Source organism: Pelmatolapia mariae, linkage group LG7 (genome assembly GCF_036321145.2).
Source record: "Pelmatolapia mariae isolate MD_Pm_ZW linkage group LG7, Pm_UMD_F_2, whole genome shotgun sequence".
NCBI lineage: Eukaryota > Metazoa > Chordata > Actinopteri > Cichliformes > Cichlidae > Pelmatolapia > Pelmatolapia mariae.
The window spans coordinates 40,034,498-40,053,203 of NC_086233.1; the positions used below are offsets into that span (position 1 = coordinate 40,034,498).

The 18,706-nt window shown below is 38.6% G+C and overlaps 1 protein-coding gene across 1 annotated transcript in view; it reads right to left on the reverse strand.

Annotated features, from left to right (window-relative positions):
* Positions 1-690: 690 nt before the first annotated feature.
* Positions 691-18,706, reverse strand: part of LOC134632262 (chemokine-like protein TAFA-5) — a 42,396-nt gene continuing 24,380 nt past the window's right edge. The window contains exons 3-4 of the mRNA XM_063480924.1: positions 9,527-9,654; positions 691-1,087 (exon numbers count right to left, since the gene is read on the reverse strand). Of these exons, the coding sequence (XP_063336994.1) occupies positions 1,079-1,087; positions 9,527-9,654 (137 nt within the window). The 3' untranslated portion in view covers positions 691-1,078. The remainder of the gene's footprint in view (positions 1,088-9,526; positions 9,655-18,706) is intronic.

Genomic DNA, 18,706 nt, shown 5'->3' on the forward strand with positions numbered 1-18,706 from the left:
GTAGTTTGATGGGTTTTTTAATGAGGGATAGTGACATGTAACCATCGGGAGCTACTACACTGCATTGTTTTATTTGAAGAGACAATATTATATTCCTGAAATAGCTGATGTTATTTATGTCTAAATCAAATTAGGAGGTGAGTTCATATTGCTGAAGTTCCATGCATTTATCAGCATCACTGCCTCAGTTATTACCTGCACAATAAAACTGAAAACTTTGACAATTTTAATGTCTGATATAACATAAAAGTGAACCCAAAGAGGCTCAAAATCAAATACTATAATATAACTGTCTGAGGTTCACTTAGTTCCATTGTTTTAAGTATGCGGATCAGTTTGAACAGTTACTGTATATTTTTCTACTTGTTACCACGCTCAAAGTGTTCCTGCTTGGTCGATGGAAATTTTTATCTGTAAAACAACATTTCAAATGTCTACATAAAGTGCAAGTCTTGATGTTTCTATCATAAAAATGTCTGATATGATTTTTTTCCCTTTACCCTCTCTACCAGACTGATGTCCAGCACATAGCCAGAGTGTCCCAACAGAAACAACAGCTTCATCTCTCTTCATTCAGATACACTTTTTTTTTTAAATAACTCTTTTTTTTTTTTTTTACTTTTCTTAGTTAAGCCATGTAGTAGATAATTATACAATATTTTCATTTCTATGCAAAGATATAGTAGGGTATGTGGTAGAGTGGCATTGTGAATGTCTTATCCCCTCCAAAAACATGTCTTCATGGGCTCTGTTCATCTTTGGTATGTAAAAATGAAACAGAGTTTTGTGCCACAAAAAAGATATCCATCCAATGCACTAAAATTGCTTTTCAAATCTCTTGGAAAACGAACACAGTCACTGTTTTTCCCCAAAAGAAGTTTAAGCTTCAGTTTCCATAGTTCACCCATGCATCAAACAGGAAGTGCTGGTGCTTTGACCTGCGACTCTGAAGGCTGCGGTGTTCTGTGATTGGTCTTCAGCAACTGAAGCTGGAGAGGATGGTCCGCTAGCTGATGATGGGTAATGGATGATGGGAACCTGTCTTTCTGGTGAGTTGTAGTTGTTGTAGTTGTCAGTGTCAGGAGACCTAGAGGACAGATTTAAGCAACATTAGGAATATTTCTCTTTTAGGAGACATAAAGAAGGGCCCTTGATCAAGAAAGAAATTCCAAGTCTGCAAGTCAGCAGACATTTAGAAGTTCTCTGAAGAGATGGGAGAACCTGATTAAAGGATCTCAACAGCAATTCTAGCCAACACAGGGAGAGGACTTGTGAGTAAAACGATATGGCAGCTTGTCAAATTGCCTTTTAACCTCCTAAGACCCGAACTCTTCCATGGCATGCATTTTTAATTTCTCTTTGATATTTGGGCTGATTGGGACCTGATGAATGTAAAAACAAAGAATTACCAGATATATATATTTTTTTTACTTAATTTTTGTTTCTAAGAAAAATGAGAGCCACATATAAGGATATTTGTTTAAAATTTCGATAGAACAGTAGCAGTATAATGTCCTTGTAAGTGGATATCAGGCCCTTGAAGAGCAAAATTGAGTATTTTGGTCTAAATAACCCAAAATGTGATGTCCTCATATGTGGACACCAGGTCCTAGGAGGTTAAAAAACTATGAGGAACTATGAGCATGAGGAAGACATTAACTGATGAGCCCAAGACTGAACTGTGAGGGTGGAATTCCAAGAACTATTTCTCCAGAACATCAGACACTGCTTCTGACCCGGCTAAGAACAAGGCAATTTATTAGTACTGACAGAAAGCTAAAATGTTGCCAAAAACATACACATCCAGAATACACTAATATGCATGGGGCTCTACACTAATAGATATTTTATGCGTTTACCATTATTCAAGAAGAAAATTCATTTCTTTTGTTAATGACAGAATGAAAAAGTTATGTAATTAACATTTTTATTACGTTATTACATTACGTTATTTCTGTAATCTATAATCTCAAATTTTGGGGTAGCTTTCATGGGTACCTTTTATCATAACTCTTCAATGTCTGGATTGAAAGAGCCTACTGAGAACCAGATCACAATCTTTTCCTTACCCTTATCTAACCATTACCAAGAATAAATACTGAATAAATTGTAGAATTAATATAGTCATACTTCCACATGTACGTGTGAGTGCCAAGTTTAGAAAGAACTCCTGAGATTTAAGATCATTTCATTGATGCTTTTTGCCCTTTTAGTAGATTTTCTGACAGTAAGAAAAGCAGCATCACTAGAATTAATTATGAACTGCTTATAATGCTGAACATTACCAGAATAAACCTCATACAGCAGGCATGCCCCCAAAAATAAAGGAGAACATGAAACTTAGTGAAAATGGATATTCAGTACCGTCTTTACTTTGGAAAAGAAGCCCTTTTTGTAATTGCTTCTAGCTGAAGCCTCACAACGAAGTGACGATGAAGTAGCAGCGGCACTACCTCTGAACAGCTCTTCACTGAATTATTCATGTCCATCCTGTTTGACTGCAGCTGGAATTCTAAAAGAGCTGGAGGAATCAGATTACACTGAGAATGATGCATAACTTTGAAATGACGTCAACATTCAAACTGCTCTTAAAATGCTCTGCTCACAGTTGATTAACATCAAGTGAAGGTGCATTTAGAGCATCTGTTGCCTGCATTCAGAGTAAGCATGGCAGATTGCTTGTAGGAGGAGGAGGCAACTGAGCTCAGAAAGTCGTCGTCAAAGGAGTTTGCAAAGAAAAGCGTCTGGACTTCTTTAAGTTGCTTGAAGACGTTTCACCTCTCATCCGAGGAGCTTCTTCAGTTCTAAGGTCAAATGGCCGAGAGTCCCAGATTTAAACCCAGTGGGAGTATCCCCCCAAAGAGGGACAAGATGTGAGTGGGCATTAACTCACATCTTGGGCCTTCTGACCTCAGGAATTCACATGACAAGGTGGGGCAAGGTTTCACAATGAGCACACCTGAAACCCTGGCTGATTAGGTCCCACACCCGCTTTCACACCTTGGCTCATGTGATTAGAGGATCACCAGGGGGTCCTTTGTCCCTCTTTGGGGGGATACTCCCACTGGGTTTAAATCTGGGACTCTCGGCCATTTGACCTTAGAACTGAAGAAGCTTCTCGGATGAGAGGTGAAACGTCTTCAAGCAACTTAAAGAAGTCCAGACGCTTTTCTTTGCAAACTCCTTTGACTACGATGACCTGGATGACTGAGAACCTTCACAGTCAGAAAGTCATCCTTGTGCACTTAGATCATGCAACTGGATTTTCTTGCGTTAGGCCAAAATACATTGCTGACACAATACCCTTATTACAACCAACTCTTTCCATGAAATCCATCATTTTTGATGGCCAATGAGAAAAAAGCTGCAGTAAAAACTTTAAATGGTGTCTCTTTATCACTGTCTGAAACCAAACAGGGCTACTGGATTATCGCAAAAGTGATCATCAAATGTAAAGGGTGTTATAATTCACAATACAAAAACATCACTGTAAAATTGAATGTGGCAAAATGTTCATTTTATCTCAGTCATTTTGTTTGCATAATGATGATAATAAACTTCAATATGCTTCTCATAAAAATATTAATTTCAAATTAAAGCTGCAAACAGCATTTATCAGGCCCTCGCTTCTCTGTGCACATCCACTCATGCTGCACTCGATTCATATTACAGGTCGGTTGGGTTGCAGGCGAGGAGTTTCATGTAGTCATGTGGATGTTTTAAACCCAACACTAGGTGTTGCTGGAGAATATCTACTAATTATATGCCATGCCACAGTATATCATCTGTGGAACCACCAATGAAAATTTGATGTACATGGGATGATTATTGCCTACTGCTGATTTCCTGTACCACTACATGGTGCCATAAGTGTTACCTAATATTGGCACATAGACATCTCCAGACTTGGACTTCCGTCAAGCATGTCAAGTTTGGGACAGACTGGATAATGTGCACTTGAGATATAGAATTTTCTATATCTACCTTTGTAAGTTAATCCCTGTAAGTGTCTACTGCTGATAAGCTAAAAACAAGCAGCTGTATTCTTTTATGTTTGAAAAAGAAAAGGGGAGAAAAACCCCATAATATTCAGTTTCTAAATTGCATTGTGTCACTTTCACATCCTAAGTAAATAGATTCCCTTCTCTCCAAGGAGAACTGGATTTTTCTCTGAGTGAGTAGACTGTGATTTACTCCTGTCATTTTCTCCCTGTGTGACTGAAAATAGATAAAGCCCTCTGCAGGTTGCCACCACATGGCTGCCTTCAATACAACACTTAAGGAAACATAAAGGTAAATAAAAACTGAGAAGTAACATCTGACAGTGGCAATGTAGCTGATTGCAAATGAGTCCCCAAACCCCAATTGAAACTAATAAATTGTATATATAGATTTTTTTTTAATTTACAATAATCCTGAATAAAAACAGCAGTTTATCAATGATTTCAGCAGTCTTACAGATGAAGAGACCTGCAAAATATGTCCGCACAAGTCCATAGTCGTGAATATCTGTCCAGAAATTAGTAAAAACAGCATGAATCCTCACATGATCCTCACAGATCAAATATTTTAAAATGTGTCAGAAGCTATAACTGTGCTATTAGTTTTAGCAAGACTGAAATCCTCTTAATCAATGCTGCCGATGAGGCTGATAATCTTTAGAGACTCCCTGTCTCTCGCTATTGACACAGTTTAAATCCAAGCTATAGCTGACTTCCGCCAAAGCATGACCAATGGGATCAATTACAGAACTAAGCTCAAATCGTCACGTGTCACACTTTTTTTCTCTCCCAGTGGAAGAGTGGTTTTAATTCAGAGACAATTAACAGAGCTGAAAAAAGAAATAAATCCGCCATTCACTGAGAACACGGTGATCCAGGCAGTTGACATAATGTAAGTAGAAGCTGAGATGGAGCCCTTTACTACGCTTCTTAGATCCAATGAAGCAAATACAGACAAACTTTAGAAAGCAGAGTTCTCAGAAATATAAAACTTTAGTCAACTCTAAAAATAATCATTAAAACAATCTTGTATTGTTTAGCAGACTTGCAGGTTAGTTATACTTCATTCCTTATTGACTTACAGTGGTCATCTGACATACATTACTTCAGCAAACTGTAACCACATATGCTTACATTCAAATGCTCCGACTATAATGTGAAATCTGTATATTGTATCTTGTGTGTGCCCTTGCGATTTAAACTTGTTTTATTACAAGATGCAATAAAACAAGATTAAATCTACCAATCTGCATGTCTTAATAACATAACAGTGTCATCTGTAGCTTGCACCTGTAAGTGACAGAGATGACAGATATGAGTTTAACTGTGTTACACGTTAGTTTAAAATACATTACTGCTCTACAATGTCATATACTGGCTCCCGTCACTAGTGTCTGTGTGTTTTATCTGCCATTTCCATGATAAACACCACAGCTGAGAGTAAACTGGAAAGCAGGCAGCTTTTTTCCAACATAATTGCTTTATGATGAATTGTGGCTGGTGATGACAAATAATGAGCTCTGTTTCTATTTATTTCACCTCTAAAGCAAACACAAATCACAAATTATCCCATTAATATTGAATAACTATAGCACCTTAATTCACCCAACCAACATATGTTTAAATCCTGCTGAGGTACATCAGTCCAGCTACCCTATATGGACAAAGGTATTGGGCTACACCTCTGAATCTTCGAATTCTGCTCTTTTTAGACCCATTGGCACATAAAATGCCACCCTTGCAACAAGTCAGTTTCCTTCCTCCTACATACTTCGAAATCACCTATAAGTGGTATTATTGCAAAGTGGAAGTCCGTTGGAACCATCTCAGCCATGAAGTGACAGACCATTTAAATTTACAAAATAGGATCACAGAGTGCTGAGACCCAAAGTGCATAAAAGTTGCCCACATTCTGCTGACTCAATAGTTGCAGAGTTCAAAACCTTATCTGGCATTAACATGAACAGAACAACTCTTTCCAAAGAGCTTTATTGCATGGGTTTAAATGGTTTAGCAGTTCCTGTAATTATAATGTGTAGGTGACCCAGTATTTTGTTGATATGTATGAAATGCACAGGTGAAGACACTTCTGTTCTGGATTATTGGAGAACACAGAAAATTTCTGTTCATATCACAGCTAGTTGATAGCCCATACAGACCTTGGCACATCCACAGTGCCTTCCTGCACTCAGAATACCAAGCATAAGTGACTACGGGAGGTTTTTCTTTTTTTAGCTCACACCTGTGACGTACAACTGCTGGTTTGGAACATCAAAGTTAAATAAGCAGTTCTTACCTTTAAATCTAAGCTCTCTTCCTCTCCCCTTTTTTGTCTTTCTTGTCTTTCTCCATCTCTGAGTGAAGTTAACTGTCTTTCTTTTCTCTCGCTGTGAAATACACAGCTGGACCTTAAGCAAACTTTGTCACAGTTTGTGTTTGCTGATGCTCGTTGAGCTGACAGAAACATTGTATTTGAAACTACCTGCCACTTAAAAAACGTTACTGGCTTTATGTTTGCTCTTCTATTATTAGGAGTAGCTGTTTTTCTTTTAACTTGCAGGTAGGAGAGAAAGAGAAAGAAAATGTTGGACACATTTATGGAGGCTTGTGCAGGTCATTTAAATTATGTACATTAATTAGTTACTGATGTTAAAGCTTTACAAGTGCCATCAGTTACTATGAGTTTGCATAATGAATATATACTGATACTGTCATACATGATTAGTGTGTTAACATACATATTACAGTTTTATAAAAGTATTTAGTCTCATTTGAGTCCTCCATTTTCCCTCTGTGTCTGCAATCAGCTGAGGTGTAACATAACAAATACACAGTCAACATGACCACAAAGTCTGTTTACAAAATGTCTCAGATGTCCTCTATGACTCTTTATTTATAGCCAGTCATCAAAAAAATAGTTAGCCATTTCCCGGATTGTTGTGCAGTTACCATTTTATCATACCAGGCCATACATCCCAGTGGCTAAATAAGTTTAAACAGACCAGACAGCTACATATCACAATGTTATATTTAGCTAGTATTTCAATGGCTCAATCCAGCAGAAAAGTTACATTTTGACGCCTTTTGTTCACATTTCATAATATTTAATACCAATACCAATATTTCATATAAGGTTATTAATATTATGTGTTTGTTAGTCTGTCAAAATATCAGCATCCACTTATTCATTGGTGAATAATCCACTAACATGCCTGTGTTGCTATATCTCTATGGGAAGTGTATGTTGCTAACTTCACGTAACTATCATGAGGCTCCATAATTTGCCATTGCTGTAAAGAAAATGGGCCACTGGAGTGAAGACAGATGACACAACTCTCCTGTCAGTGACTTGTAATCATGGTCATGTACTCCAATAGCTAACTGGCAACATTTAACATTTTTAAAATCAGAGATATTCTGAGCATGCTTTTATTTTTCTAAAATTAAGAAGGGGCTTTAATTTTTAAAAGGTTCATAGCATTAACAGTTTCATATTCTTTAACTGTAAAACATGTTTATGCTCATCTAGATTTACCACAAATTCTATTGAGGTGCTTTAAAAATGTGCACATCCGAATAATTGTTTTGTTTGCTTAGCGTTAAAAATGTGGTCAGTGGAGTGAAAATTAAAAAGGAGGTTGTTTCAACTTTTCTTTACTGTAGCCTTTTCATTTACTTGAATGGAGAAGGAATTTTAAGGATCTTTTGTGGTTTTTCCGGTTTTTGTTGTTGTTGTTGTTTTTTTTTTGTTTTTTGTTTTTTTAAAGGCGTAAAAGGTTTACTGGAAAAAATAACAGCATTGGAGTAAATAGTATATCTACAACAAAGGTGTGGAAGGCAATGGGGCAAGAGAAAGAAGAGGGACAGAGATTAAAATCAGTGTTGAATGAATTTTCTGGCAAAAAATACATGTGAGTACTGAAAGCTGAAATATTTTGCCTGCAATTGTCTGAAAAGGAAAAAAAAGACTGAACAGCATTTGTTGAAATTACTGTTAAAAATGGAAATAATTATAAGAGCTATAATTAGGAGCTACAGGGCATCAAAAACAAGAAGGCTTTGGTGTTAAATTATTTTGTCTCCATGGTACTGAATGACATTACCTCAGGAAAAGTTGAATGAACTCAACAATCATATAACGAAAAACTATCATGGTGCTGGGTCTTTGACCCATTGATTTGAAATTTATTGTGGATGCATCATTCTTTTTTTTCTTTTTTTTTACAGTAAGAGATGATTTATGTTCAAGCTCTTTGAACTTTTTTGAGGTTTGTTCCTCCTTTGCCTCTGAGATTGTTATCTATATTTCTGGTTCATGGATTATGTTTGTTTCCCTTTGGTTCCAGTCTGTATTTTTTATAAGGTTATGTAGCCTTTTGTTATCATCATCATTCCCTTTCTGTCTCGTCAATCATGTCTTCATGTTTATTTATTGTCTGTCACTGTATCACGTTCATATGTTTTAGTACTGGTCTCAGTCTTTGTCACTTCCTGTTTTATTTTGATAGCCCCTCATCTCGTGTGGATTGCGTTTAGTTTTGGGTCCCCTTGTCTCGTTAATCAGATTCCATTCAGCTATGTTCCCTGGTGTTTCCCATCTGCCTGATGTGTATATATTGTTTGTAATGTAGTGCCTTATGGTTGTGTCTTCCCTTGCAGTTTGTGCTCTCCGCTGTGAAGTTTGGATTTTCCTTGTTTTGGACTTTTTAGTTTAATGAAACTACCTTTAGTTTACCCTTTGTGTTTCTGAATCATGCATTTGAGTCCTACTCCTGCTACTTAACCAGCCTTGTTAAAAACTGGATGAACAGAAACTTAATTTGTTGAACCAGGGTAATTTCATTCTGTTACAAAAACATGAGTAAAAGTAGCTGAAGATTGTAATGAATTAAACAAAAATAAATCTGAACAACACAAATTTAGATCTTCATTAGACCAATGAACATTCAGATGGGAAAGAATGAAGTTATATTAATTCAAAAAGGTTCCCTGTTCTAACTCATTATTGTTAGGTTGTTTTTTTTTTCCAGTTTCTGCTCAAGGATCGTTAATATAATTTTCAAAATTACCTTTTGACAAGACTCACTGTGAACCTGACATTATATTTTTCATGGACAACAAAGCTGAACTGTGTATGAAATATGGGAATTTGTTTTTCATCTGGCATTTAAAAGAGAAAAAAATTATAAAATTATTACTCCAAATCACATCTGTTGGAAGGCTGTTGACAACTGGGGGGAAAAATAGCTCCTCCTTCACAGTAAACTTGCACTAATAAAGACTGCACACCTGAGGTAGGGTGTGCAGCTTTCTTCATTCTTACAATTTAAGTTACCATGTTTGGAGCTTACCAAAACTCGGATGACTCCTTGAACAATACAGCAGGTTTTGCTTCTATACTTTCTGTTACTACATGCAGCTAAACCGGTGAAATCAATTTCCAGTATGTTTTGCAAATATGTTCAAATCAACATTTTTTCAGTGGTAAGTGTGTTTGTATTTGTCAGCTAAGCTTGTTTTCTCACCGTGGTGGTTTTCACTCTGCCTCCTGGTTGAGTGCAGGTCCAGCCTGACTGATTGACCAGGAGATTACAGCCTTCATCCTCCAAGCACGGAGTCATCTCACACCACTGTCGACTCATGATGATACGAACTGAGGAGGACGACAAGAGGAAGAAGAGGTAAGTATGCTTCAGCTTCAATTTTAAGTTTTTAGGTTATTTGTGTTTTTTTCATCAGCATCTTATGGCTGAACAACACCCTCTCCCTCCCCCCAAATCTCCTTTATCATAAATGATGATCTTATTCTTGTTGATGTTCCTCCTTTTACTCCTAGACTGTTAACAATGAAGAAATAAGTGCAGATACACAACTGTATTTGAAAATTCTACACAATCTGTAATCTATATTCTGCAATGGCATTCCGAGTTTGCAGTGTTTGCATAGAGTTTACACACATGCTGCTGCACAGTGTCAGGTAAATAATTGCTCAACATACCAAGCTACTCATACACAGTCTTTACAGAACATTGACATTTTTTTTAAGATACACATACAAAATATAACAAGAAATCCCAAGGGCTTTATGGTAAACATTGGTGAAATAGCCCTTTAAAACAATGTTGCAGATGTAGAGTAACAAGGATTCTGTGATAGTTAACCTCTGTCCAGCATTTTCAGTCAGATGTGTGTGACTCTGGATCATGTCGAAAGAAGAATATCAAACATCTGTCTGTTATTAACAGCTGTATGTGTTTTCAATTGAACACTATAAGTGGACAACACAAAATAATTTAATGTTCCTCATTATGCAAAGGAAATGTGAGGAAAAGGTGTCAATGGTAAAAATAAATAAAGAGTCAGACACTCATCATGTGCATAAATATCATGGTAATTTGGGCCTTACCAGATGATCAGAATGAAAGGCAAAAGCAGTCACTCTACACTCTACAGCTAATGACATGTGAAAGTTTTCAAAGAAACTGGAGTCCAGTTTAAAACTATGCCCATAATTCAACAGCTCGTAAAACCATCTTTAGCAGCAATAACTCAAAGTAACCATTTTCTTTACAATGTCATCATTGAGTGATAGAGGAATTTTGGTCCACTCCTCTTTACAAAATTGTTTCAGTTCATTGAGGTTTGCGTCATCTGTTTAAATGCAACAATATTTCAATTGGGTTGAGGTCTGCACATCGTCTGGGCCATTTGAACACTTTGGTTCTTTTTTTGTAGATATTCTTTTCTAGATTTTATTGTGAGGGTTATTTTTTTCTCTTGGGCATACAACAACAACAACAGCAAAATAAATCTCCTCCAAAAACATAACAAAGAACATAAGAGGTTTAACCTAAAAATCCCTCCAATCACAATCTTATTAAATATCCTAAAGGTCTTAAAGGATGTGCTGCTAATACTACTATTACAGTAGATCTTTAAGAGATCTTGCAGAGTGCATATCTGGACAAGTGAAAGCAGCTGTGGGAGCATGAGGGTTACTTACCAGGCAAGTGGGTTTAATGTTGTGGCCAATAAATGCAACATAAAGGTAATCTAATGCAGTGTGCATAATTAATGTAGCATGACATAGCATGAACAAAGCTTATGACATGCCATATAATATATTCTAATTTATTATGTAAAACAGAATGACCTGAGTTATCAGCACTATGTGGAAAACACACACACACACACACACACACACACACACACACACACACACACACACACACACACACACACACACACACACACACACACTTCACTTGCAGGGATATTCCTGCTGTTTGAAGTGATTCTTTACTGACCCAATCTTTCAGTTCTTGCTCTCATTCCTGGCACTAAATTACACACTCTGAGCCATGTCTGGGGAAACACAAAGAAAATGAAAGACTGTAGAGGCCTGTAATACATAACCTGGTAATCAGTTCGCCCATTGGAGCAGTGGTGTGATTGTGATAGCCTGTGAGCCCCCAATTATCAAACCAATTTCCTACTGAACAACAGTAGCATTGCTCAGCCATAATATTTAATTAAATTCTTACATCGCCTCACACCTCTATCCAGATGAAGAGATCCTTCAGGAGGAGGAAACAGTTCAGCTTCAGCAGCTCATTTTTATTGAAAATGTTATTATTAGAATTTAGGTTTAGGACACAATATAAAATTACAAAGATTAGTATGGCTGTAATTTAAGATATAAATCTCTATAAAGATTTCTGGCCTTTGTTGGAAATGGAGTATATTTTCTTGTTCCTGGTATCATTAATAGGAATAAATGAAAAATCATTTGTTGTCATATTGAATGTATAATAGCAATATCATCTGTAGTGTGTAGGATGACTTTGCCTTCACATGTTTCCTCTTCTTGACTTCTAAAGTTAAGGATAAATTGGTGGAAGCTGAAGGAAAAATATTGCACAGAGTTCATTGAGGAGTTGAGATGGGCTGTGAGTGGTTGTAAGTTAACAGATGACTGGGAAAGTACCCCTGAAGTGCTGAGGGAAACACGGTATTTGATGTATCCTCTGGAAAAAGGAACAAAGACAAGCAGACTTGGTACTGGTATGACCAAACAAAGGAAAGGATCTGAAGGAAGAGAAAAAGCAAAGAAAAAGTGGGATACCCAAAGAGATGAAAAAAGTAGACAAGAGTACTGGGAGTTTAGGCGTATGGGAAACAGAGAGGTAGCAAAGACAAAGGAAAAGGCTTATAGTGAGTTGTATGTGATGTTGAGGAGAAAAGGACTTGTATCAAGCTGGAAAAGATGTGCAGAAGATTAGGGTGATTAATGATGTGGATATTGAGATGAGCAGTGAGAAGACTGTGTTAAAACGATGGAAGGAGTACCTTGAGGAGCTGATGAATGAAGAAAATCAGAAGAGGATGGATGGAGGACAGTTTCATGGTCCATAGCTCCATGAATTTTGAAAAAATAAGTGTGAGCTCAGTCGTGCTCCTGACCTAATGCAGCATCTTTGGATTTTGACTCTTACTCTTGAAAAAACCTTTTTTGGTCTCGGGATCATGGGCAGAGACCAAGCTGTCAGCACTAGCATCTGTCTTTGACATGAAATTTTGGTCAGTTCGACATCAAAGTTGACCTCTTCACAAGTTTAAGGTCCAAGATGATTGTACGTGAAGATTTCCACAACTAGACTTACAGAAAGTGATCAACACAAAATTTAAACATAATAGGAATGCTTCACTTAGAGTTTTGCTTTTTGTAAGTTCAGTAATTTGATAATAATCAGACACTGTATTAGAGCCTACTTATTTAAATCTAAAACATGAATTGCGTTCTAAATATCTGCTTACTATTATTATGTCTGCATTGTTTTAAAAAAGGGGGTTTCAAAACTTTAGATTTTTGGATCAAAAGAATGATTGAATTGCTTACTAAATTTTTGTTTAAATTAGTAGTTTTTATTTCCTCATGTATACCACATTCCCCTGAAAGTCTCTTAATGTCTGAACAATAACAACACAGGATGGATGAACGCATTTCAAGGTGAATTACGTTGCAGAGTGTAGAAAACAGGAAAGAGACTTTGAATCAATAGTGTGAAATGGAGAATCAGTGGATTAATAGCATGTATCGGTAAGTACCCGAACACCTGTGAGCGCTGCATCACTACTCTGACAAATTAATGACTGCAATGCAGATCCATCCACCACCGCCAAGCACAGTTCATTTATCCAGAAAGCGAGGAGGCCATTTTGTAATGACTTCATTCATCAAAGAGGGTGACCTGAAGGAGGGTTGCTCCTTTGTCTCTAGAGAATGAGACAATCCTACAGGAAAGAACACGTTAGGACTGAAGTGCAAATGAGGCAAACAAAAAATCTGTGCTAAACTTTAAAGTGGACAAAGACACCTGTTTTACATGTTCTTTTTTCCCCAGTTGTAAATACCCTTTGAATTCCAGCTAAATGTTTCTCGCTTATTCTTCTCTACAATCTCCTCCGTCATCAGGTCTGATGCCGGTGCTGTCAGTGAATGTTTTAACATCTGAGTCTAGGACTTGTTTTACAGTCTCTGAATACTCTGGCTTTTTGTCCTTTGGGTTCGTCTCCACCTGATGAGAAAGAAAAAGGTTTCTTTCACTCATCTGTTTGGACTCAGAGCCGCGGTGGTTAGCACTGTGCACTGAGTTTGCAGGTTCTCCCTGTGTTTTTGTGGGTTCTCGCTGGGTACTCTGCCTAGGTAATAGGCACATCAAACCAATAGGTGTGAGTGTGAATGGCTGTCTGTCGTTAGTCGTTGCGTTAGTCCTGCAACCAATTAGCGATCTGTCCAGGGTGTACCCGCCTCTCGCCCTGTGGTAGCTGGGATAAGTGGAAGAAAATGGGTGGATGGGCTCAGAACCACACAGTCTTTTTTAGTCATTACCAGGAATAAGTGGTATTCTCAAAACTGTAACATTTTATTTTATTTTACTACTTAAATCATGGAAGAACAGCAGAGGGAAAAAAAATGTGTTGACTGTTTACTTTTTATTCATTTCTGTGAGCATGAAATCCTTATAAAATTAAACACACAGAGTTTTAATCAAACTCATCCAGAGTTTAAATTTCAATTTTTCCATTCTCGTAGACTTTGTCTATCTATAAATAGTTTATATAAGTCTGTGTGGATGTTGATCTTTCCCTGAAACAGTGTGAGCTTTGGCTCAACTATCTAAAATCAACCCGAGTGGTTCCTGAGCAGAGCTATGAAGGGACGGATAAAAACAGACTGTGGTATGATTTTGCCCCCTGTGCTCTGCTGGTTTAATTCAGCAGCAGAAAACAATAAAAATTAAAGGCAAATGTTGCTTGAGATACAAGCTTGAGTTTTCATCCTCGCCTTTGCCGTTTCTGTTTGTTTTCACTCACCTTCTAAAATAAAGCTCACTCACATCAAAAGTTGCATCTTGGGTCCTATTCTCCTACTCCACACGTCTGCCATGCCTGAACTATTTATTTCATTTTTATACTTTAAGGCTAACAGAAAGGATAATGAAATGTTAATCAAGTTGCTGGTACTGTGCTGCAGATTTTATTTCAAAAGGTTAAAATAGGAATTTTTTTTTCTATGTTACTCACATCGACAGTACACTGAGAAAGTTTTTTTTTTTTTTTTTTATTTGCTAGAAATTTAAAAATCTGTGCTAAACTTTTAAGTGGACACAGACACCAGTTTTAATAGGATACTGTGGTGGTGAAAGGTATGTCATCACCTGAGTCTCTGCTCTAGAGCAGGTTTTCTTGAAGTATTCCACTATTCACTACAGGGATGCTATTAGCAGGTGATGGGCAGTGTCTGGTGATGAAAAACTTAGTGCTCAGAGGTTGTTTTGTGTGAACACTGCAAAGAATCTTTGTTTGTGGTCTCAAAGATGTCATGCTTTTTCATTTTTAACTTGTAGTTTTATTCCTGTTAACCAGTAAATAATGAGATAAATAAATATCTAAATTTTAAATAAAGTTGATTTTTAAATAAAGTTTTCCCTCAAGAACTGCAGATATTTTTCTTTAACCTAAGATTACAAGAGAAAATACAAACTTGCATAAATATCAAATTAGATTAAAGAGATGCTGAGATACTACTGAGTGTGCTTTGAGTACTTTAGCAAAGTTATTCTAAAGGTCATTTACAGTAATTTAGAAGTAATACTTGTACTATCTAGTTTAAGTTGCGCTATATACTAATGAGTGTCTGTTGATGATGATGATGATAAACTACCGAAAACATCCTCCCAAAGCAGGAGAGTTTTTCAAACCAGCTCTGATAACAGACACACATTTTAACTCATTCATCTTGAAAAACACAAACGTAAAGCTGTTTGGATCCAAAACTGTACACACAGCACCGGGAACAACAGCAGATTGTTTCTATCAGTGGCTCCGTCAGTAAACAAGAAAAAGAATATTAACTACAACGTAACTTCCAGCATCTAAGAAAATGTATTATTTGTGTGAATTTCAAATGTTCCAGCATAAAAGTATTTTTGATTTCCTTTTATTTATTCATTGTTAGCTTAGCAAATAGAAATGGCTGTGATGTAATCTCCATGTAATCTGATGCAAATGGTCTCATTTAAGATAATAAAAAAGCCTAGCGGTTGGGCTGCAGTCATTGGATTTAACAATGATTAAAATTTAGGGGTAAAAACTATGGTAACACAACTTAGCAAGCTTATGCTTATTAGAGTGCATCCATTATAATCATATTATAACAATTTTAAGCTATTTAAATTTACTCCCCAGTTTAGTTGCTATCACTGGAGCGACTCATTAGTCTTTGCTAGCTGAGAGAGAGATTAAATTAAAGTGCCACAGGTGTATAATGAGGGCCTTATACTGTAAAATAGTGAAAAAACTGTACATACAGAACAGTGCTAAAAAAAAAACCCAACAATAAAATAACAATCTCACACACACTACTGAAATTTTATCTCTCACGCACACCACTGAAACGCTCTCACGCACACCATTGAAACGCTCTCACACACACCACTGAAACGCTCTCACACATCACTGAAACGCTCTCACACATCACTGAAACGCTCTCACGCACACCACTGAAACGCTCTCACACATCACTGAAACGCTCTCACACATCACTGAAACGCTCTCACGCACACCACTGAAACGCTCTCACGCACACCACTGAAACGCTCTCACACATCACTGAAACGCTCTCACGCACACCACTGAAACGCTCTCACACATCACTGAAACGCTCTCACACATCACTGAAATTTTATCTCTCACCCACACCACTGAAACGCTCTCACACACCACTGAAACGCTCTCACACACCACTGAAACGCTCTCACACACCACTGAAATTTTATCTCTCACGCACATCCCTGAAACGCTCTCACACATCACTGAAACGCTCTCACACACCACTGAAACGCTCTCACACATCACTGAAACGCTCTCACACATCACTGAAACGCTCTCACACACCACTGAAACGCTCTCACACACCACTGAAACGCTCTCACACATCACTGAAACGCTCTCACACATCACTGAAACGCTCTCACGCACACCACTGAAACGCTCTCACGCATCACTGAAACGCTCTCACGCACCACTGAAACGCTCTCACGCACACCACTGAAACGCTCTCACGCACACCACTGAAACGCTCTCACGCACACCCCTGAAACGCTCTCACGCACACCACTGAAACGCTCTCACACACCACTGAAACGCTCTCACACACCACTGAAACGCTCTCACGCACACCCCTGAAACGCTCTCACGCACACCCCTGAAACGCTCTCACGCACACCACTGAAACGCTCTCACACACCACTGAAACGCTCTCACGCACACCACTGAAACGCTCTCACGCACACCCCTGAAACGCTCTCACACACCACTGAAACGCTCTCACGCACACCACTGAAACGCTCTCACACACCACTGAAACGCTCTCACGCACACCCCTGAAACGCTCTCACGCACACCCCTGAAACGCTCTCACGCACACCACTGAAACGCTCTCACGCACACCACTGAAACGCTCTCACACACCACTGAAACGCTCTCACGCACACCCCTGAAACGCTCTCACGCACACCACTGAAACGCTCTCACACACCACTGAAACGCTCTCACGCACACCCCTGAAACGCTCTCACGCACACCCCTGAAACGCTCTCACGCACACCACTGAAACGCTCTCACGCACACCACTGAAACGCTCTCACACACCACTGAAACGCTCTCACACACCACTGAAACGCTCTCACACACCACTAAAACGCTCTCACGCACACCCCTGAAACGCTCTCACGCACACCACTGAAACGCTCTCACACACCACTGAAACGCTCTCACGCACACCACTGAAACGCTCTCACGCACACCACTGAAACGCTCTCACACACCACTAAAACGCTCTCACACACCACTAAAACGCTCTCACGCACACCCCTGAAACGCTCTCACGCACACCACTGAAACGCTCTCACACACCACTGAAACGCTCTCACACACCACTGAAACGCTCTCACGCACTCCACTGAAAGCCGAAAGCATTTCAGCTGAACAGGAAGTTGTTTTCTGACAAGGAAACTGACAAAAAAGTGGTACATTTCAAACCACTACAATGTCTACTCAGCAACCTGCTAGTACAGTGGTCCCCAACCTATTTTTGCGCCACAGTGCATTTATGGCCGACAATATTTTCACGGACCGGCCTTTAAGGTGTCTCGGATAAATACAATAAAATAAAACCAGTACCGGTACCAAAAACAATAAGATTTATTCATAACACACGGGAAAAATCAAATCAAATCAAATCACTTTTATTGTCACATCACATGTGCAGGTACACTGGTACAGTACATGCGAGTGAAATTCTTGTGTGCGAGCTTCACAAGCAACAGAGTTGTGCAAAAATACAATAACGTAAAACAAGCAAAATATAAGAATGGCTAAATCTGAGAGTAATAAATATATGTACAATATATAAGAGTATATGCATTACTGGATGTGTATACTAAATATGTTTTTCTACGTGTGTGTGTGTGTGTGTGTGTGTGTGTGTGTGTGTGTGTGTGTGTGTGTGTGTGTGTGTACATATTTTACAAATTAAATAGAGTAAACAATAAAATTAAATATATGAAATATACAGAGGTTGGTAGTTGGACATGTGCAAAACAGTGGCATTAATGTACAGTATGGAGTGCATAATGTTGAAGTTCCAGTAGTGAGGGTGAGGTGTCTATGAAGTGTTCAGCAGTCTGATGGCCTGATGGAAAAAGCTGTCTCTCAGTCTGCTGGTACGGGACCGGATGCTGCAGAACCTCCTTCCTGATGGAAGTAGTCTGAAGAGTTTATGGCTGGGGTGACTGGAGTCCTTGATGATCCTCCCCGCTTTCCTCAGGCACCACTTCCTGTAGATGTCTTGGAGGGAGGGAAGCTCACCTCCAATTATCCGTTCAGAGCACCGCACTACTCTCTGGAGAGCATTGCGGTTGTAAGCGGTGCTGTTGCCATACCAGGTGGTGATGCATCCAGTGAGGATGCTCTCAATGGCACAGCGATAGAAGGTCCTGAGGATGCGGGGGCTCATGCCAAATCTTTTCAGTCTCCTGAGAAAGAAGAGGCGCTGCTGCGCCTTCTTCACTGTTTTGTTTATGTGTCCTGACCACGTAAGATCCTCAGCCAGATGTACACCAAGGAAGCGGAAGCTGCTC